A 26,285-nucleotide genomic window follows, 5' to 3' on the forward strand; every position below is an offset into this window, starting at 1 on the left:
TTCTCATTTATCTAGCACCTTCTAGAAGATAATACCTGGAAACTGATTGGTTGGTAAGGGCAACATCAATTCTTAATAGAACTCCCGTCTTAGTAAATGTACCCCTTAATATCTGATTCCTGAGGGGTCTGGTGTTTGATGAGAGGGTATCACCTGGCGGCCGGCTCCTGTATGTATACTTATGGATAAAGAGGGAGTAATTACAGCCACATTGTCCTTCCCCAGCATCATTCATTATAGCAAATACTTCTACCTGAGTCTCATTTTCTCCCCATTTTCCCAGTTTCATGGTTAAACTGGTCACCAGTTCTCTTCCATTGTTGTTGCTGAATAGACTAGTGAGGTGACATGTACTACAGATGGCAGCTGGCATGTCACTGCTATTACTACAACACTTGGGTATGAAAACATGGTCTGCTTACTCTTCGTTATTGCAGGTGTTGATGGAACGGTTTAACATGGACAAGCGCATTTTCTGTTTTATCCTGTCCACGCGGAGTGGAGGTGTGGGGGTCAACCTTACTGGGGCAGATACGGTTATATTCTATGACAGTGACTGGAATCCTACTATGGATGCACAAGCCCAAGACCGCTGTCACCGCATTGGCCAGACCCGGGATGTGCATATATACAGGTGAGTTACACATTGCTCCATACGTGAGGTGTCTGTACTCTCCCCCTTCTGTTATCTTCTCTCCCCTAATTCCATCACCTCTGCCCAAATGTATCTCTGTACCCTCCATCCCCTTATTCCTTCACCTTGCCCAAATGTATCTCTGTACCCTCCATCCCCTTATTCCATCACCTCTGCCCAAATGTACCTGTGTATCCTCCATCCCCTTATTCCATCACATCCGCCCACATGTACCTGTGTATCCTCCATCCCCTTATTCCATCACCTCCACCCAAATGTATCTCTGTATCCTCCATCCCCTTATTCCATCACCTCCACCCAAATGTATCTCTGTATCCTCCATCCCCTTATTCCTTCATCTCCACGCAAATGTATCTCTGTATCCTCCATCCCCTTATTCTATCACCTCCACCCACATGTACCTGTGTATCCTCCATCCCCTTATTCCTTCACCTTGCCCAAATGTATCTCTGTACCCTCCATCCCCTTATTCCATCACCTCTGCCCAAATGTACCTGTGTATCCTCCATCCCCTTATTCCATCACCTCCACCCACATGTACCTGTGTATCCTCCATCCCCTTATTCCATCACCTCCACCCACATGTACCTGTGTATCCTCCATCCCCTTATTCCATCACCTCCACCCACATGTACCTGTGTATCCTCCATCCCCTTATTCCATCACCTCCACCCAAATGTATCTCTGTATCCTCCATCCCCTTATTCCATCACCTCCACCCAAATGTATCTCTGTATCCTCCATCCCCTTATTCCATCACCTCCACGCAAATGTATCTCTGTATCCTCCATCCCCTTATTCCATCACCTCCACCCACATGTACCTGTGTATCCTCCATCCCCTTATTCCATCACCTCCACCCACATGTACCTGTGTATCCTCCATCCCCTTATTCCATCACCTCCACCCAAATGTATCTCTGTATCCTCCATCCCCTTATTCCATCACCTCCACCCAAATGTACCTGTCTATCCTCCATCCCCTTATTCCATCACCTCCACCCACATGTATCTCTGTATCCTCCATCCCCTTATTCCATCACCTCCACCCACATGTACTTGTGTATCCTCCATCCCCTTATTCCATCACATCCGCCCACATGTACCTGTGTATCCTCCATCCCCTTATTCCATCACCTCCACCCACATGTATCTCTGTATCCTCCATCCCCTTATTCCATCACCTCTGCCCAAATGTACCTGTGTATCCTCCATCCCCTTATTCCTTCACATCCACCCACATGTACCTGTGTATCCTCCATCCCCTTATTCCATCACCTCCACCCACATGTATCTCTGTATCCTCCATCCCCTTATTCCATCACCTCTGCCCAAATGTACCTGTGTATCCTCCATCCCCTTATTCCTTCATCTCCACGCAAATGTATCTCTGTATCCTCCATCCCCTTATTCCATCACCTCCACCCACATGTACCTGTGTATCCTCCATCACCTTATTCTATCACCTCCACCCACATGTACCTGTGTATCCTCCATCCCCTTTTCTACTTCAGGGTCCATAGGGTTCCACAGGATACCTTGGGTATAGGTGTGACGTCAGTCGCAGGGCACCAAAGAGTTAAGCTTTCAGCCTCCCAGGATGCACTAGGTCCCCCTCCTATACCCCGCCCCCGAGCCAAGGCACCTCAGTTTAGTTTGGTGCCCGGCCGGAGTCGGGTGCACCTGTTGGAGTGGGGGCTAGAAGAGCCCCTGAAGCTTATTCTTCATGCAGCTGTGGCTGCACAACTGGATGAACAGCATGGACAGTCAGTCCTGACGTCCATGCTGTCTTCCCTACACCCCGCCGGTACCAGAACGCCGGTACTGATCCGGGGATGCTGGTGGGCGTCTGGGGTCACAGCTAGCGGTGACCCCAGATGCTCCGGACCATGGCCGGATTCAAGGGGGACAGAGGTAAGCAGCGGGGTCCCGCGGTGGGTCCCCGCTGATCACATGGTCCTAAGTCCCCAGGCAGGGGGCTCCCTGGGGACTGGCTGCAGCGTGGAGCCAGGCGACCAACCTGCGCTTCCACTACCCCCTGGGACAGCGGACCGCAGCAGAGCGGTAGCGCTGCGGCGTCCCAGGGGTTAAATGCATGCCAGGGGAGCTCGCCTTCCCTGTCTCACAGCCGGCGCCTCCCCCGCTGCACACAGCCCTCTCTGCATGCTGCCGACTGGTCCTGTGGCAGCGCTCCTCCCCCAGGCCAGCCTCCTCTCTGCTCCTCGGCGGCCATCTTCTCCAGAACGCATGGTGAACGCTGCTGGAAGGAAGCATCGTGGTCTGGGTCCCCCCGCATACCTCTCCTCCGCTGTGGTCAGGTCTGTGTATGCAGCGCTGTGTCCTACCAGGCCCTGTGTCTGTGTAGTTGAGTGATCAGCGCTGTTAGTGCAGGAATTGTTATTTTTCTGCATTGTATGTGACTGTGCTAGCGCTGCTGCCTGTAATCTTTTCTTCTCTAAACTGTCAGCTTTATTACTGTCCCTGTTCTTTCTGCTAAAGCCCTTGCGGTGCGGTGCGGTGCGGTGCTGCAGGGTGGTCTCTCGCCTATTTAATACTTAATTGGTGAGAGAGGTCACATACGTGGTGCCATCATGTCTGAAAGTGATTTTCCCCTCCGGCTACAGTGTACCACGTGCAAAGTACCGTTAGCGGAGGGGGAGGGTAGCGCGGAGGGCCTTTGCCGGCAGTGTTTGTCCATGGCGCGGCCTATTACGGTTACAGCACCGGTACAGGAGCCGCCCTGGGCTTGTTTCGCTCAGGCGTTAACAGCTTTAGTGGGCCAGTTAGCTCCGCAGCCCGCGTTTACTCCGATGGGTTTGTCCCAGCAGTCTGTGGTGTCGTCACCCATGCAGGGGTTCCCACGACAATTGGTGGTACCCCACAGTCTCCCTATTTCCCCGCTCCCGGGTTCTCAGGAGCCAGCGTGGGTTAACTCCCTGACGAGTTCTGTACAGCACTTGTCGGATGTGTTGCAAGGGGAGTCTGTGATGCGGTCTCATAAAAGGCCGGTGGCGTCTCTGTCCGCTCCTTATGAGGATGACGAAGGGACGTCTGATGATGGGGAGATTCTAGATCCTTACGATCAGGAACCTCTCCATACTAAGGACGCTGATGCTAAGTCCAAAGTATATATTCCTGGACTTATTCGGGCGGTCCGCACAGCCTTGGTGATTGAGGACGAAGTTCCCCCAGCGGCTAAATCTAAGTATGCCTTTTTCAAAGATGTGAAGGGCGATGCCACAGTCTTTCCTCTTTCGGGTCAGTTGGTGGACCATTTAGAGGAGGCGTGGAAACAACCTGGCAAAAGATACCAGCCGCAGAGACGCCTGGCGGTGGCTTATCCGTTCGCGGATAATTATTTTGCGAAGTGGGAATCCCCTCCACAGGTGGATTCTCACGTGACCCGTCTTGTCCGTAGTGCCACATTGCCGATGCCATCCATGTCCTCCCTTAAGGATGCTACGGACCGCAAGGTAGAAATCTGCCTGAAGTCCGCTTATTCCCTTGCAGGGGGGGCAGCACGGCCGGCTATGGCCATTTGCTCGGTTGCCAGAGCGATGGAGCGCTGGGCGGATTCATTAGAGGCTTCTTTTGAATCCGACTGTCCGGCCGATCAGGCGGAGTTGATTGGCAATCTCCGTGATTCGGCCACCTACATCAACGAGGCGGCTCTAGACATTAGTACTCTGGTGTCTAGAATTTCTTCAGCAGCGGTAGCTGCTCGTCGCACCTTGTGGCTGCGATCCTGGAAGGCGGACGCAGATTCCAAGAAAGGTCTGGAAGCGTTGCCGTTTACCGGAGAAGTTCTCTTCGGTCCGGATCTGGATAAGATTGTGGCCACGCTGGCGGCAGCCAAATCTGCCTGTCTCCCGTCGGCCGCTGCTCCTTCTGGTTCGGGACCATCGTCCTTTCGGTCATCTAGGGCCCAGGGCAGGCCCAAACCACAGTCGTTTCCTCGACAGGCTGGCCCTAAGAAATCGGTCAAGCCCCGGAAGCAGGCATGGAGTACCAGACGTCCGGCCCCCAAGCCAGTTGACAAGCCTGCGGCCTGACGGTCCGGGCCTCCCTTTGGGGGATCCCAGGGTGGGAGGCCGCCTGCTACAGTTCGCCCAGTGTTGGTCGACCACTACGACAGACACTTGGGTTCTGGAGGTGGTTTCCCACGGATACGCCCTCTCCTTCCGGCACAGACCCCCGGCTCGCTTCTTCACCACGGGTCTCCCATCAGACCGGAACAAGGCTACGGAGCTGCGGAAGGTATTGCACACTATGCTCCAGGCTGGAGTTATAGTGGCGGTTCCATTCTCCCAGAGGGGCCAGGGTTTCTATTCAAATCTATTTTTGGTACAGAAACCCAATGGGTCATATCGTCCGATTCTCAACCTCAAAGCACTCAACAAGTCTTTGCGGGTCCCGAAGTTTCGGATGGAGACCCTACGGTCCATCATTCTGGCGCTGGAACCTGGGGACTACTTGGTGTCATTGGACATACAGGACGCTTACCTGCATGTCCCTATTCTTTGGCGCCATCAACAGTTCCTCAGGTTTGCAATCAGCAGCGACCACTTCCAGTTTCGGGAGTTACCTTTTGGCCTGGCAACAGCACCACGTGTTTTCACCAAGGTGATGGCGGTCATGGCGGCTTCTCTGCGGCTGCAGGGAGTCCGCATGTTGCCGTATTTGGACGACCTGTTATTGGTGGCAGGATCTCCAGAGCTCCTGTTACGCCACTTGGACCTGACCATTGCACTGCTGCAACGGCACGGCTGGCTAATCAACTGGCAGAAGTCCACTCTAATCCCGTCTCGGAGGATTCTGCATCTTGGAGCCTTATTGGACTCGGGACAGCAAAGGATCTTCGTGACGGAGGACAAGATCTCTGCTTTACAGTCAAGGGTGCGCAGTTGTCTGCACAGCCGCCGGGTGTCCTTACACTCGGCGATGAGGTTACTGGGCTTCATGGTGTCGGTGTTCGACATGGTGGAATACGCCCAGTTTCACTCCAGACCTCTGCAGCACCTGATCCTGTCCAAGTGGAACGGGCTGACTCAGTCTCTGAAGTCCCAGACGATTGTGCTCACCCAGGAGGTTCGCCTGTCCCTTACGTGGTGGTTACAGACGACCCACCTCAACAAGGGACGTCCGTTCTGGGTTCCAAATTGGGTCCTGTTGACAACGGACGCCAGTCTTCGGGGCTGGGGAGCAGTTTCGGGTCCACACTTGTTCCAGGGCAGGTGGACGCCGACAGAAGCGGAGCTTCCAATAAATATCTTGGAACTCCGTGCGGTCTTCAATGCTCTCCAGCAGGCACAGCGGTTTCTCCAGGGTCGCCCGGTGCAGGTCCAGTCGGACAACGCTACCACCGTGGCCTACATAAACAGGCAAGGAGGAACTCGCAGTCGGGCGGCTCTCGTAGAGGTCTCTCGGATCCTGGTTTGGGCGGAGCGCAATCTTCCGGCCATATCAGCGGTCTTCATCCCGGGAGTGCTCAATTGGGAGGCGGACTTTCTAAGTCGCCAGGACGTTCATCCGGGGGAATGGTCCCTGCACCCGGACGTTTTTCAACTACTGGTGGACAGGTGGGGTCTTCCAGAAATCGACCTCATGGCGTCCCGGCACAACAACAAGTTGCCGGTGTACGGGTCTCGCACAAGAGACGAAGGGGCGTCTCTGGTGGATGCTCTGTCCGTCCGGTGGACGTTCCGGTTCGCATACCTGTTCCCTCCGGTCTCCCTTCTTCCACGGGTAATCCGGAAATTCAAACAGGAAGGAGGGACGCTCCTGTTGCTAGCTCCCGCGTGGCCCAGACGGCACTGGTTCTCAGACCTTCAGGGTCTGTCCGTGGACATTCCTCTGCGGTTGCCGCTACGACCGGACCTTCTGTCTCAGGGTCCTTGCCTTCACCCGGACCTGACTCGGCTGTCTTTGACGGCGTGGCTGTTGAGACGGCCATGCTGAGGTCCCGGGGGTTTTCCAGCTCTGTGGTGCGGACCATGTTACGAGCTCGGAAACCGTCTTCCGCGAGGATATACCATCGCGTGTGGCATACGTTCTTCCAGTGGTGTCGACCGAGAGGTTATGCACCGCGGGAGTTTCGTCTGTCTCGGATTCTCGCCTTCCTGCAAGCGGGACTAGATCATGGGCTTCGCCTTGCTTCTTTGAAGGTACAGGTTTCGGCCCTATCTGTCTGGTTTCACCGTAGGATTGCTACAATCCCGGATGTGCGCACCTTTATGCAGGGTGTTCTCCGCATTCAGCCGCCCTTTGTTCCACCTGTGGCGCCTTGGGATTTGGCTGTGGTCCTGAGGGCTCTCCAAGGACCGCCGTTTGAACCACTGGGCTCAGTGGATCTTAAATGGCTAACAGCTAAGACTGTTTTCCTTCTGGCCATTGCTTCGGCCAGACGTGTTTCTGAGTTAGGGGCTCTTTCTTGTAGATCCCCTTTCTTGGTTTTTTATGGGAACAGGGCAGTGCTCCGCACTCGGCCCGAGTTTCTTCCCAAAGTTGTTTCCCAGTTTCATATTAACGAGGAAATAGTTGTTCCGGCCTTTAACTCACCGGGTCTTTCCGTGGGTGAGGCCTCTTGGGATGTTGTGCGGGCCTTAAGGACTTATGTTGACCGCACTTCTTCGTTTAGGAAGTCGGACGCTTTGTTTGTCCTCTTTGGCTTCCGTAAAAAGGGTTGGCCTGCTTCAAAGCAAACTTTGGCAGCCTGGATCCGTATGGCTATTTCTGAAGCTTATCTTCATGAAGGCCTACCGGTCCCTCCTTCTCTGAAGGCTCATTCCACTAGGTCTGTGGGTCCTTCGTGGGCAGCTCGACGTGGTGCCTCGGCAGTTCAGATCTGCAAGGCTGCTACGTGGTCTTCTGTCCATACCTTCGTGAGGTATTACAGGTTTGACACCTTCGCCTCTCAGGATGCTTCCTTCGGGCGGCGGATTCTCCTTTCTGCACAGGAGCGTCCCCACCCTTAAAGGATACTGCTTTGGGACATCCCCAAGGTATCCTGTGGATACCCTATGGACCCTGAAGTAGAAAATATGAGATATGGTAAGAACTTACCCTTGTTATCTCTATTTCTACGAAGTCCATAGGGTTCCACAGGACTCCCGCCCTGTCGCACCTGTGCTGCAGATGGGCTTTGCTCTGGTCACCGGTTTTCCGTCTCCCTCTGGTGAGAATGTGATTCTTGTATGTGTCCAGATCTTTGTTCTCTCTCTTCCTTCTCCTCCTCCGGCCTATGGCTTGGTAACTAACTGAGGTGCCTTGGCTCGGGGGCGGGGTATAGGAGGGGGACCTAGTGCATCCTGGGAGGCTGAAAGCTTAACTCTTTGGTGCCCTGCGACTGACGTCACACCTACACCCAAGGTATCCTGTGGAACCCTATGGACTTCGTAGAAATAGAGATAACAAGGGTAAGTTCTTACCATATCTCATATTATTCCATCACCTCCACCCAAATGTATCTCTGTATCCTCCATCCCCTTATTCCATCACCTCCACCCACATGTATCTCTGTATCCTCCATCCCCTTATTCCTTCACCTCCACCCACATGTATCTCTGTATCCTCCATCCCCTTATTCCTTCACCTCCACCCACATGTATCTCTGTATCCTCCATCCCCTTATTCCATCACCTCCACCCACATGTACCTGTGTATCCTCCATCCCCTTATTCCATCACCTCCACCCAAATGTATCTCTGTATCCTCCATCCCCTTATTCCATCACCTCCACCCAAATGTATCTCTGTATCCTCCATCCCCTTATTCCATCACCTCTACCCAAATGTATCTCTGTATCCTCCATCCCCTTTTTCCTTCACCTCCACCCAAATGTATCTCTGTATCCTCCATCCCCTTATTCCTTCACCTCTGCCCACATGTACCTGTGTACCCTCCATCCCCTTATTCCTTCACCTCTACCCAAATGTATCTCTGTACCCTCCATCCCCTTATTCCTTCACCTCCACCAACATGTACCTGTGTATCCTCCATCCCCTTATTCCATCACCTCCACCCACATGTACCTGTGTATCCTCCATCCCCTTATTCCATCACCTCCACCCAAATGTATCTCTGTATCCTCCATCCCCTTATTCCATCACCTCTACCCAAATGTATCTCTGTATCCTCCATCCCCTTTTTCCTTCTCCTCCACCCAAATGTATCTCTGTATCCTCCATCCCCTTATTCCTTCACCTCTGCCCACATGTATCTCTGTATCCTCCATCCCCTTATTCCATCACCTCTACCCAAATGTATCTCTGTATCCTCCATCCCCTTTTTCCTTCTCCACCCAAATGTATCTCTGTATCCTCCATCCCCTTATTCCATCACCTCCACCCACATGTACCTGTGTATCCTCCATCCCCTTATTCCATCACCTCCACCCAAATGTATCTCTGTATCCTCCATCCCCTTATTCCATCACCTCTACCCAAATGTATCTCTGTATCCTCCATCCCCTTTTTCCTTCACCTCCACCCAAATGTATCTCTGTATCCTCCATCCCCTTATTCCTTCACCTCTGCCCACATGTACCTGTGTACCCTCCATCCCCTTATTCCTTCACCTCTACCCAAATGTATCTCTGTACCCTCCATCCCCTTATTCTTTCACCTCCACCAACATGTACCTGTGTATCCTCCATCCCCTTATTCCATCACCTCCACCCACATGTACCTGTGTATCCTCCATCCCCTTATTCCATCACCTCCACCCAAATGTATCTCTGTATCCTCCATCCCCTTATTCCATCACCTCTACCCAAATGTATCTCTGTATCCTCCATCCCCTTTTTCCTTCTCCTCCACCCACATGTACCTGTGTACCCTCCATCCCCTTATTCCTTTACCTCCACCAAAATTTATCTCTGTATCCTCTATTCCCTTATTCCTTCACCTCTGCCCACATGTACCTGTGTACCCTCCATCCCCTTATTCCTTCACCTCTACCCAAATGTATCTCTGTATCCTCCATCCCCTTATTCCTTCACCTCCACACACATGTACCTGTGTATCCTCCATCCCCTTATTCCATCACCTCCACCCAAATGTATCTCTGTATCCTCCATCCCCTTATTCCATCACCTCCATCCCACTGTACCTCTGTATCCTCCATCTTATTCCATCACCTCTACCCAAATGTATCTCTGTATCCTCCATCCCCTTATTCCATCACCTCCACCCACATGTACCTGTGTATCCTCCATCCCCTTATTCCTTCACCTCTGCCCACATGTACCTGTGTATCCTCCATCCCCTTATTCCATCACCTCCACCCAAATGTATCTCTATATCCTCCATCCCCTTATTCCATCACCTCTACCCAAATGTATCTCTGTTTCCTCCATCCCCTTATTCCTTCACCTCCACCCAAATGTATCTCTGTATCCTCCATTCCCTTATTCCTTCACCTCCACCCAAATGTATCTCTGTATCCTCCATCCCCTTATTCCATCACCTCCACCCAAATGTACCTGTCTATCCTCCATCCCCTTATTCCATCACCTCTACCCAAATGTATCTCTGTTTCCTCCATCCCCTTATTCCTTCACCTCCACCCAAATGTATCTCTGTATCCTCCATTCCCTTATTCCTTCACCTCCACCCAAATGTATCTCTGTATCCTCCATCCCCTTATTCCATCACCTCCACCCAAATGTACCTGTCTATCCTCCATCCCCTTATTCCTTCACCTCTGCCCAAATGTATCTCTGTATCCTTCATTCCCTTATTCCTTCACCTCTGCCCAAATGTATCTCTGTATCCTCCATCCCCTTATTCCTTCACCTCCACCAACATGTACCTGTGTATCCTCCATCCCCTTATTCCTTCACCTCTGCCCAAATGTATCTCTGTATCCTCCATCCCCTTATTCCTTCACCTCTGCCCAAATGTATCTCTGTATCCTCCATCCCCTTATTCCTTCACCTCCATCCCACTGTACCTCTGTATCCTCCATCCTCTTATTCCATCACCTCCATCCAAATGTATCTCTGTATCCTCCATCCCCTTATTCCATCACCTTCACCCACATGTACCTGTGTATCCTCCATCCCCTTATTCCATCACCTCCACCCACATGTACCTGTGTATCCTCCATCCCCTTATTCCATCACTTCCACCCAAATGTATCTCTGTATCCTCCATCCCCTTATTCCTTCACCTCTGCCCAAATGTATCTCTGTATCCTCCATCCCCTTATTCCTTCACCTCTGCCCAAATGTATCTCTGTATCCTCCATCCCCTTATTCCTTCCCCTCCATCCCACTGTACCTCTGTATCCTCCATCCTCTTATTCCATCACCTCCACCCAAATGTATCTCTGTATCCTCCATCCCCTTATTCCATCACCTTCACCCACATGTACCTGTGTATCCTCCATCCCCTTATTCCATCACCTCCACCCACATGTACCTGTGTATCCTCCATCCCCTTATTCCATCACTTCCACCCAAATGTATCTCTGTATCCTCCATCCTCTTATTCCTTCACCTCCACCAACATGTACCTGTGTATCCTCCATCCCCTTATTCTATCACCTCTGCCCAAATGTATCTCTGTATCCTCCATCCCCTTATTCCATCACCTCCACCCAAATGTATCTCTGTATCCTCCATCCCCTTATTCCATCACCTCCACCCACATGTATCTCTGTATCCTCCATCCCCTTATTCCTTCACCTCCGCCCAAATGTATCTCTGTATCCTCCATCCCCTTATTCCATCACCTCCACCCAAATGTATCTCTGTATCCTTCATCCCCTTATTCCTTCACCTCTGCCCAATTGTATCTCTGTATCCTCCATCCCCTTATTCCTTCACCTCCACCAACATGTACCTGTGTATCCTCCATCCCCTTATTCTATCACCTCCGCCCAAATGTACCTGTGTATCCTCCATCCCCTTATTCCTTCACCTCCACCAACATGTACCTGTGTATCCTCCATCCCCTTATTCCTTCACCTCTGCCCAAATGTATCTCTGTATCCTCCATCCCCTTATTCCTTCACCTCTGCCCAAATGTATCTCTGTATCCTCCATCCCCTTATTCCATCACCTCCACCCAAATGTATCTCTGTATCCTCCATCCCCTTATTCCTTCACCTCCATCCCACTGTACCTCTGTATCCTCCATCCCCTTATTCCTTCACCTCCATCCCACTGTACCTCTGTATCCTCCATCCTCTTATTCCATCACCTCCACCCAAATGTATCTCTGTATCCTCCATCCCCTTATTCCATCACCTTCACCCACATGTACCTGTGTATCCTCCATCCCCTTATTCCATCACCTCCACCCACATGTACCTGTGTATCCTCCATCCCCTTATTCCATCACTTCCACCCAAATGTACCTCTGTATCCTCCATCCCCTTATTCCATCACCTCCACCCAAATGTATCTCTGTATCCTCCATCCCCTTATTCCATCACCTCCACCCAAATGTACCTGTGTATCCTCCATCCCCTTATTCCATCACTTCCACCCAAATGTACCTCTGTATCCTCCATCCCCTTATTCCATCACCTCCACCCAAATGTATCTCTGTATCCTCCATCCCCTTATTCCATCACCTCCACCCAAATGTATCTCTGTATCCTCCATCCCCTTATTCCATCACCTTCACCCACATGTACCTGTGTATCCTCCATCCCCTTATTCCATCACCTCCACCCAAATGTATCTCTCTACCTGCCATCCCCTTTTCTACTTCAGGGTCCATAGGGGGTCCACAGGGTTGACCTTGGGGTATATCTGGATCCATGGGCACCACGCAGTTAAAGCTTTAGCTGCTCCCAGGATGCACTTGGGTCCGTCCTCCTCTATACCCCGCCCCCGGCCACAGCACCTCAGTTTGAGTTGGTGCCCGGCCGGAGTCGGGTCACCTGCGCAGGGGGGCTGCAGGAGCAGCCCCCAAAAGCTTTTTATTTTTATTTAAAAAAAAAAAAAAGAGCCTGTTGGATTTTTATTTTAAAACAGAGGCTCTAGTGTGGCAGCGACGGGCTGTCTATGCAAACGCCCACGCTGCCGCTCTCCTTCCCCGCTGGCGCCGCGACGCCAGTACTGCACTGGGGATCGCGGCGGGAGGCCAGAGTCCGTACTAGCCGGACTCTGGGTCCCTCCCTGGACTGCTGCCGGAGTCGCCGGGGACAAGGTAAGCCGCGAGTCGCCGATTAGCGGCGGCTCGCGGGTATTGCCTGCACATGCAGTCCTTTGCCCTCGGTCCTAGGGGACAGACCGGGGGCCGCTAGCGGTGGCGGCGGGCTCCCCCTCTGAGGGGGAATAACCCGTGGAGCCACTAGACCACCAGGGATATATGGCAAGCAGGATGCCGGCAAGCCCTGGGGTTAATATGCTAGCCAGGGGAGGAAGCCTTCCCTGTCAGCGGCTCCTCCCCTCAGCTCAGCGCGCCTTTCAGCACGGAGTCTGGCGTCGCTGAGCTGCAGTTACACGGCCACTCCTCCTCTGAGGTCTCTGGGGGCCATTTTCTACAAGTGGCAGCGCAGATCTTCAGGGAGCACGCGGACCGGTCCCCCTGTGTACCTCTCCCCCGATATAAGGACTGTGTACACAGCACTATAGCCCTCCCAGACACTGAATCTGGGCAGGTTGATTGTAGTGGAAAGGTGCAGTGAGTATATCTTCCTGCATGGTATGTGACTTTTGCTAGTGCCTCCTGTCTGTGCTTATTTTCCGCTTACTGTCAGCTTATACCTATCCCTTTACTTCTCCTACAAGCCCTACAGGTGTGTGGGGGAGGGGCGTTTCTGCAGACCTCACCTATATAAATCACGTATTTGTGAGGTCCGTCACATACAGTTGTGTGCTACACAGTGCCGTATTGTGGGCTGTTGTTTAGCACACTGGTGAGTGCGTTTTCTTCTGCCCTGTTGCCAGATATATTTTTTGACTATATAATATATTCTGTCATGTCAGACGAGGAGGTTGAGCGCTCAGTGGCTCCGGTGTTGGCCTCCTGCGGACGCTGTTCTGCAGGAGTAGATAGGGAGGATTTGTCACAGGATGGCCTGTGTAGTCGATGCCAGGTGGCTCCTGGCCCATCCAGACCTTCTCTGGCGCAGGAACCACCGTGGGCGATGTTTTCTCAAGTGCTGGTGTCTATTGTGGACCGTCTGTCGGTCCCGACTGCTCTCCCTACTAGGGCGTTGCCCCAGCCGACCATCCCCCATTCTCCGGGTGTCCCGCAGTTATTGCGGAGTCCTCCTGGGTCTCAATCAGTAGGTCCCTATGCGGGGTTGCCTATGTATATACAAGCTTCCCCTGTGCCGCAGCAGCCTGTGGTACCTTTTCAGGCCCCTATGTCGACTCCTCCACCATGGGTGGATGTGCTCTCCAACTCCGTGCAGAATTTGGCGGCCGCTTCCTCGGCTTTTCAGTCAATGTTGCAGACTGACATGCCTTCTAGGATTTCAAAACGCCCACTCATGACACGGGCTGCTCAGGTATCGGACTCAGAGGGTTCCTCAGATGATGGGGAGGTCCTTGATGACACTGACTCGGACGCCTCGGTCCAGGAAATGGATACCAAGTCGTCCATTAATGTGCGAGCACTAGTTAGGGCGGTGCGAGCTATTCTTCTTATAGAGGATGAGGCACCGGTTCCTAAGTCGAAGTTTCCTAGTTTCAAAAAAACTAAGGTGGCTTCTGCGGTGTTTCCCCTGTCGGATCAGTTGACGGATCATATGGCGGTAGCTTGGCAGGCGCCCAGTAAGAGATTCCTTCCTCAGAAGCGGTTGGCTTCTAATTACCCCTTCCCTGAGGCACATTGTAAAAAATGGGAAACTCCACCGGCGGTGGATTCCCATGTCACCCGTTTAACTCGGGGCGCCACCTTACCATTACCGTCGATATCCTCGCTGAAGGATCCCACGGACAGGAAAGTTGAGACTTGCTTAAAGTCTATTTACTCCCTCTCCAGGGCGGTGGCCCGACCGTCCATGGCCATCTCCTGGGTGGCCAAGGCCATTGAGGGGTGGGCCAATGCATTGGAAGATACCTTCCCGGACGACGCTCCGGATGTCCAGCGGGCGTTGTTGGGACAAATGAGGGACGCTGCTTCTTACATTGGAGAAGCTTCTTTAGATGCTAGTCTGCTGACCTCGCGGGTATCGGCTGCAGCAGTGTCTGCCCGCCGATCCTTATGGTTGCGGTCCTGGAGAGCGGACTCTGATTCAAAGAAAGGTCTGGAGGCCTTACCTTTCAATGGGGAATTACTATTTGGTCCGGACTTGGACAAAATAGTGGACACCCTGGCTAAATCCAAGTCGGCCTTCCTCCCTTCGGCGGCACTGCCTGCTAAGGTTCGGAGTTCGGCTTTTCGTTCCTTTCGGGTTCAGGGTAAGGCGAAAGGTCAGTCCTTCCCGAGACAGTCTGCGAGTAAGACTGCCTCTAAGCCCAAGAAGCAAGCCTGGAGTGCTCGGCGCCCTTCTTCCAAGCAGGAAGATAAACCTGCGGCCTGATGGGACGGGCCTCCCTCTGGGGGACCTCAGAGTGGGAGGCCGACTTCTTCTATTTGCCCAGTGCTGGCACAATACCACCACGGATGCCTGGGTTCGAGAAGTGGTCTCCCAGGGGTACGCCCTGTCTTTTCGGCACAGACCACCCCACCAGTTTTTCTGCACAAGTCCTTCTCAGGACAAGACCAAGGCGTTACAGGTTCAGGAGGCTATAGAGTCCTTGCTGAAAGCAGGGGTCATTGTTCCCGTTCCTCTATCACAACGAGGGACGGGGTATTATTCGTCTCTGTTTCTGGTGCAGAAACCCAATGGTTCTCATCGCCCTATCCACAACTTGAAGTCTCTGAACAAATTCCTCAGAGTTCCCAAGTTCAGGATGGAAACGTTACGTTCCATCATTCTGGCGATGGAACCGGGGGATTACATGGTGTCCCTGGACATCCAGGACGCCTACCTCCATGTTCCGATAGCATCTTCACACCAGCGGTATCTGAGGTTCGCTATCCTTCAACACCACTATCAGTTCCGGGCGCTACCCTTTGGTCTCTCCACGGCACCGAGGGTGTTCACGAAGATTATGGCGGTCATGGCCGCACATCTTCGGAACCAGAATGTACGGCTGCTGCCGTATCTGGACGACCTCCTGTTGCTGGCGAGCTCCCCGGAGGTACTGCTTCAACATCTCCACCTGACGATCGCTTGCCTGCAAGCACACGGGTGGTTGATAAATTGGAAAAAGTCCTCCCTGATTCCATCACAGCGGATGGTTCATTTGGGAGCCCTGCTGGATTCGCGTCAGCAAAGGATCTTCCTGACTCCGGAGAAGGTCGCCTCCCTACAGCTGCGGATACGCAGTTGCCTGAGCCGTTGCCGCCTGTCGGTCCATTCGGCTATGAGAGTTCTGGGGTCCATGGTGTCGACATTCGACATGGTGGAATTTGCCCAGTTCCATTCCCGGCCCCTGCAGGGGCTGATTCTATCAGAATGGAACAGGTTACCTCACCGGATCCGCTCTCAGGTGCTGGTGTTGTCTCCGGACGTTCGGCAATCTTTGGCTTGGTGGCTTCAGACAGCTCATCTGGTCGAGGGGCGCCCATTTTGGATCCCGGACTGGGTCCTGCTCACGACGGATGCCAGTCTCCGGGGTTGGGGGGCAGTGACCGGCTCTTTGTCGCTTCAGGGTCGTTGGTCAGCGGAAGAAGCACTTCTCCCCATCAACATCCTGGAACTGCGGGCAGTATACAGGGCCCTGCAGTCGTCCGGCCCCGCTCTTCACGGAAGGGCGGTACAGGTGCAGTCTGACAACGCCAACACGGTGGCGTATATCAACCACCAAGGCGGAACTCGCAGTCAGGCAGCGATGTCGGAGGTGTCTCGTATCCTGACTTGGGCGGAGGGTCACATTCCAGCGATCTCGGCGGTCTTCATCCCCGGAGTCCTCAATTGGGAGGCGGACTTCCTCAGCCGTCACGACGTGCATCCCGGGGAATGGTCGCTTCACCCAGAGGTGTTTCAGCTACTCGTGGACAGGTGGGGACTGCCGGAGCTGGACTTGATGGCCTCCCGTCACAATCACAAGTTGCCTGTTTACGGGTCAAGGACAAGAGACGCAGGCGCAAGTCTGGTGGACGCGCTGTCGGTGAAATGGACGTTTCACCTGGCGTATCTGTTTCCTCCGATATCCCTGCTTCCTCGGGTTCTGCGGAAATTCAAGCAGGACGGCGGCATGCTCGTGCTGGTAGCTCCGGCGTGGCCCAGACGTCCTTGGTACTCCGATCTCAGGAGCCTCTCCATCGACGCTCCGTACCTTCTTCCTCAGCGTCGGGACCTGTTGTCTCAGGGGCCCTGCCTTTACCCGGATCTGGGTCGGCTGTCTTTGACGGCGTGGCTCTTGAGACAGCCGTCTTGAGGTCTCGGGGCTTCTCCAGTTCGGTTATTGGTACCATGCTCAGGGCACGCAAGCCTGCTTCAGCACGGATTTATCACAGAGTGTGGCACACTTACTTTCAGTGGTGTGAGTCCAGACATTATGATCCTCAGGTGTTCCGAGTTTCTAGGATCTTGGAATTTCTTCAGTCAGGATTGGATCTCGGCTTACGCCTTGCATCTCTGAAGGTTCATGTGTCCGCCTTGTCCGTGTGGTTTCAACGGCGGATTGCAATACTACCAGACGTTCACACCTTTTTCCAAGGTGTTCTCAGGATCCAGCCTCCCTTTGTGCCTCCTGTGGCTCCTTGGGACTTGGCGGTGGTGCTACGGGTCCTGCAGGGTCCTCCGTTTGAGCCTCTTGAGGCGGTGAAGCTCAAGTGGCTGACATTTAAGACGGTTTTTCTCCTGGCAATTGCTTCGGCCAGGAGGGTGTCTGAATTGGGGGCGCTTTCCTGTCGCCCTCCTTTCCTGATTTTTCACCAGGACAGAGCGGTGCTCCGCACTCGTCCTGAGTTTTTGCCCAAAGTGGTCTCGAAGTTCCACATTAATCAGGAACTTGTTGTGCCAGCTTTTCAGTCCCCTGATCTTTCAGCTGGTGAGACTTCCTTAGATGTGGTCCGGGCGCTTAGAATTTATGTAGACCGGACGGCTTCGGTTAGGAAGTCTGATTCCTTGTTTATCCTCTTTGGTTTTCACAAGAGGGGTTGGCCTGCCAACAAACAAACGTTAGCCCATTGGCTTTGTTCCGTTATTTGTGAGGCTTATGCACAGGAGGGCTTACCTGTGCCAGCCTCTGTTAAGGCTCATTCCACTCGTTCTGTGGGTCCCTCTTGGGCTGCTAGACGTGGCGCTTCTGCTGTTCAGCTGTGTAAGGCGGCCACTTGGTCTTCAATTCAAACGTTTTTGAGGTTCTATGCGTTTGACACCTTCGCCTCTCAGGATGCATCCTTTGGGCGCTGGGTACTCGTTTCAGCACAGGAGCATCCCCGCCCTTAGTTGTACTGCTTTGGGACATCCCCAAGGTCAACCCTGTGGACCCCCTATGGACCCTGAAGTAGAAAACAAGAGATATGGTAAGAACTTACCTTTGTTATCTCTGTTTCTACGAAGTCCATAGGGTCCACAGAGCGCCTGCCCTGACGCACCTGGCTTCAAATGGGCTGTGTGGCTGGTCACCGGTTTTCCGTCTCCCATTTCTGTGAGTATGGTTTCTTGTGTGTTCCAGTCTTCCTTCTCTCTGTTTAGTCTCCTCCTCCGGCCTTGGCTGCTTACCAACTGAGGTGCTGTGGCCGGGGGCGGGGTATAGAGGAGGACGGACCCAAGTGCATCCTGGGAGCAGCTAAAGCTTTAACTGCGTGGTGCCCATGGATCCAGATCCAGCTATACCCCAAGGTCAACCCTGTGGACCCTATGGACTTCGTAGAAACAGAGATAACAAAGGTAAGTTCTTACCATATCTCTTGTTATTCCATCACCTCCATCCCACTGTACCTCTGTATCCTCCATCTTATTCCATCACCTCTACCCAAATGTATCTCTGTATCCTCTGTCCCCTTATTCCATCACCTCCATCCCACTGTACCTCTGTATCCTCCATCCTCTTATTCCATCACCTCCACCCAAATGTATCTCTGTATCCTCTGTCCCCTTATTCCATCACCTGGTCCCATGCCTGTTCCGCCATCTGGTTCCATGCCTGTTCCGCCATCTGGTTCCATGCCTGTTCCGCCATCTGGTTCCATGCCTGTTCCGCCATCTGGTGCCATGCCTGTTCCGCCATCTGGTGCCATGCCTGTTCCGCCATCTGGTCCCATGCCTGTTCCGCCATCTGGTCCCATGCCTGTTCCCCCATCTGGTCCCATGCCTGTTCCCCCATCTGGTCCCATGCCTGTTCCCCCATCTGGTCCCATGCCTGTTCCCCCATCTGGTCCCATGCCTGTTCCCCCATCTGGTCCCATGCCTGTTCCCCCATCTGGTCCCATGCCTGTTCCCCCATCTGGTCCCATGCCTGTTCCCCCATCTGGTCCCATGCCTGTTCCCCCATCTGGTCCCATGCCTGTTCCCCCATCTGGTCCCATGACTGTTCCCCCATCTGGTCCCATGCCTGTTCCCCCATAACCCGTCTCCTATGTTTGCAGACTGGTTAGTGAACGCACTGTGGAGGAGAATATCCTGAAGAAGGCCCAGCAGAAGCGTATGTTGGGGGACATGGCCATTGAAGGTGGAAACTTCACCACAGCCTACTTCAAACAGGTATTATTACAACCTCCAAAGACTATCCTATTATGTATATTATGTATATGTGAGAACATTGCGTTATGATCTGTCCTGCGACTACAATGGCTCCCACTGCTGCAACAGACTGACGGGACAGATTATAGCGGATTACCCATGGTGGGGTCCGGGCGTGGACGCAGCCTACCACAGTTCCATATAAAGGTTTCTGTGTGTAGATGGGACCTCGGGGTACCAGCGTCATATGTCCTGGGTATGCAATAGATGAAGGTGCAGACTGCGGGTGCCCGATTTATTAATGGCCTCAGCAGCGTCATGATCAATGCTGCATCTCCAAAGCCTGGCAGTCATTACCTTTATTAAACAAGTCCGACATGTGTCACTGTTCATTGTTATTTCTATTTTAAATATAATCCCGTCCTTTGCATTTCTATTCATTAAAATGGACTTTTGTGATTTAGAGAAAATAACTAAGAACTCTCAAGTTGTCGTTCTAATATGGTTAAATCCATCTTGGATTAGCCAAGCCAGCATCTACCGGAGGCACTAATACCGTCTCTTTTACCAGCACACCATCAGGGAGCTGTTTGACATGGAAGATACACCCCGCAAAGACGTAGATACCCGCGTGGCTTCTCCAGATCACAGCTTAGAAGAAGGGGCCAGCACAGGACAAGCTCAGATACTGGAGCAGGTACACCACAGGGGGGAGCTCTCCTTAAATGGCTCTGTCTGTGGAGGGGGGGGATGTGTAGTTGATGGGATCTGCCTGGAGGGGAAGGTGTAGTTGATTGGCTCTGTCTGTGGAGGGGGATGTGCAGTTGATGGGCTCTGTGGAGGGGGGGGATGTGTAGCTGATGGGCTCTGTGGAGGGGGGGATGTGTAGTTGATGGGCTCTGTCTGTGGAGGGGGGATGTGTAGTTGATAGGCTGTGGAGGGGGGATGTGTTGTTGATGGGCTCTGTCTGTGGAGGAGGGATGTGTAATTGATGGGCTCTGTCTGTGGAGGGGGGATGTGCTGCTGATGGGCTCTGTCTGTGGAGGGGTGATGTGTAGTTGATAGGCTCTGTCTGTGGAGGGGGGATGTGCAGTTGATGGGCTCTGTCTGTGGAGGGGGATCTGTGGATGTGTAGTTGATGGGCTCTGTCTGGAGGGGGTATGTGTAGTTGATGGGCTCTGTCTGTGTAGGGGGGATGTGTAGTTGATGGGCTCTGTCTGTGGAGGGGGGATGTGTAGTTGATGGGCTCTGTCTGTGGAGGGGTGATGTGTAGTTGATAGGCTCTGTCTGTGGAGGGGGGATGTGTAGTTGATGGGCTCTGTCTGTGGAGGGGGGATGTGTAGTTGATGGGCTCTGTCTGTGGAGGGGGGGTGTGTAGTTGATGGGCTCTGTTTGTGGAGGGGGGATGTGTAGTTGATGGACTCTGTCTGTGGAGGGGGGATGTGTAGTTGATGGGTCTGTCTGTGGAGGGGGGATGTGTAGTTGATGGGTCTGTCTGTGGAGGGGGGATGTGTAGTTGATGGGCTCTGTCTGTGGAGGGGGGATGTGTAGTTGATGGGTCTGTCTGTGGAGGGGGGATGTGTAGTTGATGGGCTCTGTCTGTGGAGGGGGGATGTGTAGTTGATGGGCTCTGTCTGTGGAGGGGGGATGTGTAGTTGATGGGCTCTGTCTGTGGAGGGGGGATGTGTAGTTGATGGGCTCTGTCTGTGGAGGGGGGATGTGTAGTTGATAGGCTCTGTGGAGGGGGAGGTGTAGTTGATGGGCTCTGTCTGTGGAGGGGGGATGTGTAGTTGATGGGCTCTGTCTGTGGAGGGGGAGGATGTGTAGTTGATAGGCTCTGTCTGTGGAGGGGGGATGTGTAGTTGATAGGCTCTGTGGAGGGGGAGGTGTAGTTGATGGGCTCTGTGGAGGGGGAGGATGTGTAGTTGATAGGCTCTGTGGAGGGGGATGTGTAGTTGATGGGCTCTGTCTGTGGAGGGGGGATGTGCAGTTGATGGGCTCTGTCTGTGGAGGGGGGATGTGCAGTTGATGGGCTCTGTATTTTGGAGGGGACGTGGGTGTAATATGGGGCGGTATGCAATTGATAGGAACGGATTTTCTCCCGCACATGAAGTGGTCTGTGTGCTTGTATTGGGCAGGCACTGTGTGGGGCAGAAGATGAGGAGGACACGCTGGCTGCGTCCTTGGTCCGTGCAGAGCAGGTTGCAGATCTGGCAGAATTTAATGAGAATATCCCGTTGGAGGCAGAAGAGGAGGAGCAGAGTCGGGCAGAGCAGGAGATATCGGCTTTGGTGCAGCAGGTAATGTGCCTGGTGGTGACTGGGTCAGCGCTGGTGGGTGAGGAAGTCTTTAGTACAAATAGTCATTTGCTGATGTCTCTTCCCAGCTAACCCCTATCGAGCGATACGCAATGTATTACCTGGAAGCTTCCTTAGAAGAAGTCAGTAAAGAAGAACTTAAACAAGCTGAGGTATGTATCACTTTATTATCTGTGCCTCCTTTGTGCCTGTATTATATGGCAGTGTGCCTCCTGTGTTTCTGTCTGTGTGCCTGTATTATATGGCAGTGTGCCTCCTGTGTTTCTGTCCGTGTCCCTATATTACATGGCAGTGTGCCTCCTGTGTTTCTGTCCGTGTCCCTATATTACATGGCAGTGTTCCTCCTGTGTTTCTGTCCGTGTGCCTGTATTATATGGCAGTGTGCCTCCTGTGTTTCTGTCCGTGTGCCTGTATTATATGGCAGTGTTCCTCCTGTGTTTCTGTCCGTGTGCCTGTATTATATGGCAGTGTTCCTCCTGTGTTTCTGTCCGTGTGCCTGTATTATATGGCAGTGTGCCTCCTGTGTTTCTGTCCGTGTGCCTGTATTATATGGCAGTGTTCCTCCTGTGTTTCTGTCCGTGTGACTGTATTATATGGCAGTGTGCCTCCTGTGTTTCTGTCCGTGTGACTGTATTATATGGCAGTGTGCCTCCTGTGTTTCTGTCCGTGTGCCTGTATTATATGGCAGTGTTCCTCCTGTGTTTCTGTCCGTGTGCCTGTATTATATGGCAGTGTTCCTCCTGTGTTTCTGTCCGTGTGCCTGTATTATATGGCAGTGTGCCTCCTGTGTTTCTGTCCGTGTGCCTGTATTATATGGCAGTGTTCCTCCTGTGTTTCTGTCCGTGTGCCTGTATTATATGGCAGTGTGCCTCCTGTGTTTCTGTCCGTGTGCCTGTATTATATGGCAGTGTGCCTCCTGTGTTTCTGTCCGTGTGCCTGTATTATATGGCAGTGTGCCTCCTGTGTTTCTGTCTGTGTGCCTGTATTATATGGCAGTGTGCCTCTTGTGTTTCTGTCTGTGTGCCTGTATTATATGGCAGTGTGCCTCCTGTGTTTCTGTCCGTGTGCCTGTATTATATGGCAGTGTTCCTCCTGTGTTTCTGTCCGTGTGCCTGTATTATATGGCAGTGTGCCTCCTGTGTTTCTGTCTGTGTGCCTGTATTATATGGCAGTGTGCCTCCTGTGTTTCTGTCCGTGTGCCTGTATTATATGGCAGTGTGCCTCCTGTGTTTCTGTCCGTCTGCCTGTATTATATGGCAGTGTGCCTCCTGTGTTTCTGTCCGTCTGCCTGTATTATATGGCAGTGTGCCTCCTGTGTTTCTGTCCGTGTGCCTGTATTATATGGCAGTGTTCCTCCTGTGTTTCTGTCCGTGTGCCAGTATTATATGGCAGTGTGCCTCCTGTGTTTCTGTCCGTGTGCCTGTATTATATGGCGGTATCTGCATGTAACGGAGGTGTCACTTTCTCCGTCTACTCTGCGCTGACTCTGAGATGTTCCTTTCAGGAGCAATTGGAAGCTACTCGGAAAGATTTGTTTCTGGCTAAGGATGAGGGAGGACAGATCGCTGAGGAGAAATGGGAGGAAGATGGCAGAAGAAACCGCCGGGTGCGTACCCCAACGCCGGCCAGGCCATCAGAACGCGCCGGCCTCCGTATGAGTGAGAGGCTGAGAGGAACTAGAGCTACAGAAAGCGCCGATGTTACAGAGAGCCCAACTATTCCCGATGCTGCATCTCCAGCACAGGACATCGTGCGTGACCAATCGCCACAGGCCCCGACCCCACAATGTGATCCCGAGCAGGAGGCTCCCAGTCCCGTCACAGAAACCCATAACAGCTCAACAGTCCCTGCAGATCCGGAGTCCCTTACAGCGCCTCCTAGTATTCATCCTGTGCACACCAACACAGACGTAGAGTCCTCCAATCAGGAAGATGCTGTTGGAGATGCTGCTCCTACCGAAACAGGAGACGTGTCTGTGCCAAATACAGAGACTGTTCCAGATGGCCCTATAAGTACATCCCAAGAGGAGAACGCTCCGCCACGCACACCTCGCAGAAAAGTCACTGCGGATTGCGAGATTCTGCTCGCCGGAGCTAGCACCAACTCACCCACTGCAAAAGTGCTGAGGCGCTTGCCAGGGCGACTTGTCACTGTGTTGCAAGAGCGTCTTCCCATCCCCCGCCGCCAGAGCAGAGGAAGAGGTCACCATCCAATCACAGACAATGGCACTCAGAGTCCCAATGTTCCTGCTTCTCTGAGCCCTTCTCGCCATCTCCTCTCCGAGGAGAACTCTGAGGCTGGAAGCCCTCCACCAAAGAGAAAGAGAGGAAGGCCTCCAAAGAGCAGGTCAGACATGTCTCCCACTGGTGTCCACCCTGGCATGTCTACTTCCCCCGTGGAGTCTTGCCCTCAAGTTTCTCCTGAGCTTGATGCTGCTCCCCAAGGAGCAGTCTCTGAGTTAGGAACTCCCTCTGTGAGAGTGCGGACTCCCGGCAGTCCCGGCTCTTCCTTTAAGTTGAACTCGGAAAGTGATTCGCCTATTGAGAAAAGGAAGAGAGGGCGACCCCCGAAAAGACGTGAAGCCTCCCCTGCGTCCCCCGTTGTATTTCATGGAGACTATACTCCTAATATTTGTCAATCAGACACTACAGAAACTACTTGCAACTCGGTCGCCAGCCGCATCAAATCTGATCACAAAGAGAGTTCATCCCCTACGTGTGGTCCCACTGCTAACTCCAGCATTCCCAATCTATCTTCCAACATTCCCGTGACGGCAGCTGGGGAGGGCACAAGCAGCAGTGGTGTTGATGAGCCGGTCACCCCACCAAAGCGTAAGCGTGGTCGCCCACCTAAGTCACATGCCGTGCCCAAAGTGAACTACAGTCCCATTTCTCACAATGACAGATTGGACAGTTCTCCAGACAGAACTCCCAGTCCCCGGTTCACAAGGACCCCTCCTCCGAGAAAGCTTCAACCACTTAAGCCGGAAAGCTTGGACACAAAGGAGCATAATTCTTCCCTTACTGACACAGATGACTCCTCTGGGGATGATGAGATTGTTATAAGGACCCCTTTGACCCGTAGCGCCAGGACTCGAATGCAGACAAGCAACGTGCCTCCTGCAATCACAAAGAGCACTGGCGCACCTTCCCGTAACCCCCGTGGGCGCTCTCCCCACTCTGTTACCGTACAAGGGAAAATGCCCAGCAAAAGACGGAAGCCCCCTAGTGTGAGTTCCCCTAGCCCCCCTTCATCCTCTCCCCATGGCAGTTCCAGTGAGAGGCAAAGTGTTGGGAGTAGTAAGCGTCACTGTCCCCCCGCAGAACGTGTTCTGCGCAGTTCCCTTACTGCTAACCCTGCCAGTAACACTCGCTCATCGCGCCCCCCACTCCTTAATTCTCCCAACAGCCACAGAGGCAGAAAGGCCAAAACGTGAGGGGCAGCAGCAGGCTATGGTTCATCCTGAGTGACTGGAGGAACAGGTGTAAGGGCCCCCAAACGTTGGGAGCGACTGAGTGTTCTCTGCGTGCTGCAGCCCCATTACTGAGATACACAATCTATGCAAAGAGAAGAGCGTCACTCCATTACATTCACGGGGTGTCAGGTGTTACCTTATAGCTGTGGACTTGCCGGTATTTGGGGTTGTTGGGCCCTGTAGTATTAGACAGGTAACCGCAGGGATGACCTGAGGCTGGCTATCTAGAGCCTCCGGTCTCTGGACATGTTTCTACAGAAGTTCCTGTAATTCTTTCATGAAAATAAAGTGTTGAGTTAAGTGTGTGTCGCCTCTGTGAGAACGATCCCATGTCCTGGGGTCCCATGTACCATTACCGCTGCCTCCTAGCACTACACATAACAGGCTACATCTCCGTCTGGTTATTCCTGGCCGCCCTGTGACTTTGGGGGATGCATTAGAGTGAGGGTAATAAACGTTAGCACAGCGACAAAGATGGGATTATAAAGTGTGTGTATATATATATATGTGTGTGTGTGTGTATATATATATATATATATATATGTATACACACACACATACATACATACATACATACATACATACACACACACACAGTCAGGTGCATAAATATTGGGACATTGACAAAACTGAAGGGAAAATGCCCCAAGAACAAGCAGGAACTGAAGACATTTGCAGTAGAGGCCTGGCAGAGCATCACCAGGGATGAAACCCAGCGTCTGGTGATGTCTATGAGTTCCAGACTTCAGGCTGTAATTGCCTGCAAAGGATTTGCAACAAAGTATTAAAAAGTGAAAGATAGATTTAGGATTGTTTAGTTTGTCCCATTACTTTTGGCCCCTTAAAAAGTGGGAGGCACATATAGAAACCGTTGTAATTCCTACACCGTTCACCTGATTTGGATGTAATTACCCTCAAATTAAATCTGAAAGTCTGCAGGTAAATCACATCTTGTTTGTCTCATTTCAAAGCCATTGTGGTGGTGACTAGAGGCCAAAATATGAAAATTCTGTCATTGTCCCAATATTTATGCACCTGACTGTATGTGTGTATATATATATATATATGTGTGTGTGTATATATATATATATATATATGTGTGTGTGTGTGTGTGTGTCTATCCTGTTAGGAGGCGTAAGTGTGAATAATGACTCAGATTTATCAATAAGTGAAATTCTTGTTTTCTTCAGGGT

At 52.5% G+C, this 26,285-nt stretch overlaps 1 protein-coding gene across 2 annotated transcripts in view; it reads left to right on the forward strand.

Moving 5' to 3' along the window:
• The window catches only part of SRCAP (Snf2 related CREBBP activator protein), a 261,121-nt gene extending 235,729 nt beyond the window's left edge, over positions 1-25,392 (forward strand). For both annotated transcript variants that reach the window (XM_088462894.1, XM_088462895.1), the window contains exons 28-33: positions 438-634; positions 19,206-19,320; positions 19,871-19,996; positions 21,438-21,599; positions 21,686-21,769; positions 23,122-25,392. In XM_088462894.1, the coding sequence (XP_088319020.1) occupies positions 438-634; positions 19,206-19,320; positions 19,871-19,996; positions 21,438-21,599; positions 21,686-21,769; positions 23,122-25,053 (2,616 nt within the window). In that variant the 3' untranslated portion in view covers positions 25,054-25,392. The remainder of the gene's footprint in view (positions 1-437; positions 635-19,205; positions 19,321-19,870; positions 19,997-21,437; positions 21,600-21,685; positions 21,770-23,121) is intronic.
• Positions 25,393-26,285: the final 893 nt, after the last annotated feature.

This window comes from Taudactylus pleione, unplaced genomic scaffold, assembly GCF_031769625.1.
Source record: "Taudactylus pleione unplaced genomic scaffold, aTauple2 ptg001287l, whole genome shotgun sequence".
NCBI lineage: Eukaryota > Metazoa > Chordata > Amphibia > Anura > Myobatrachidae > Taudactylus > Taudactylus pleione.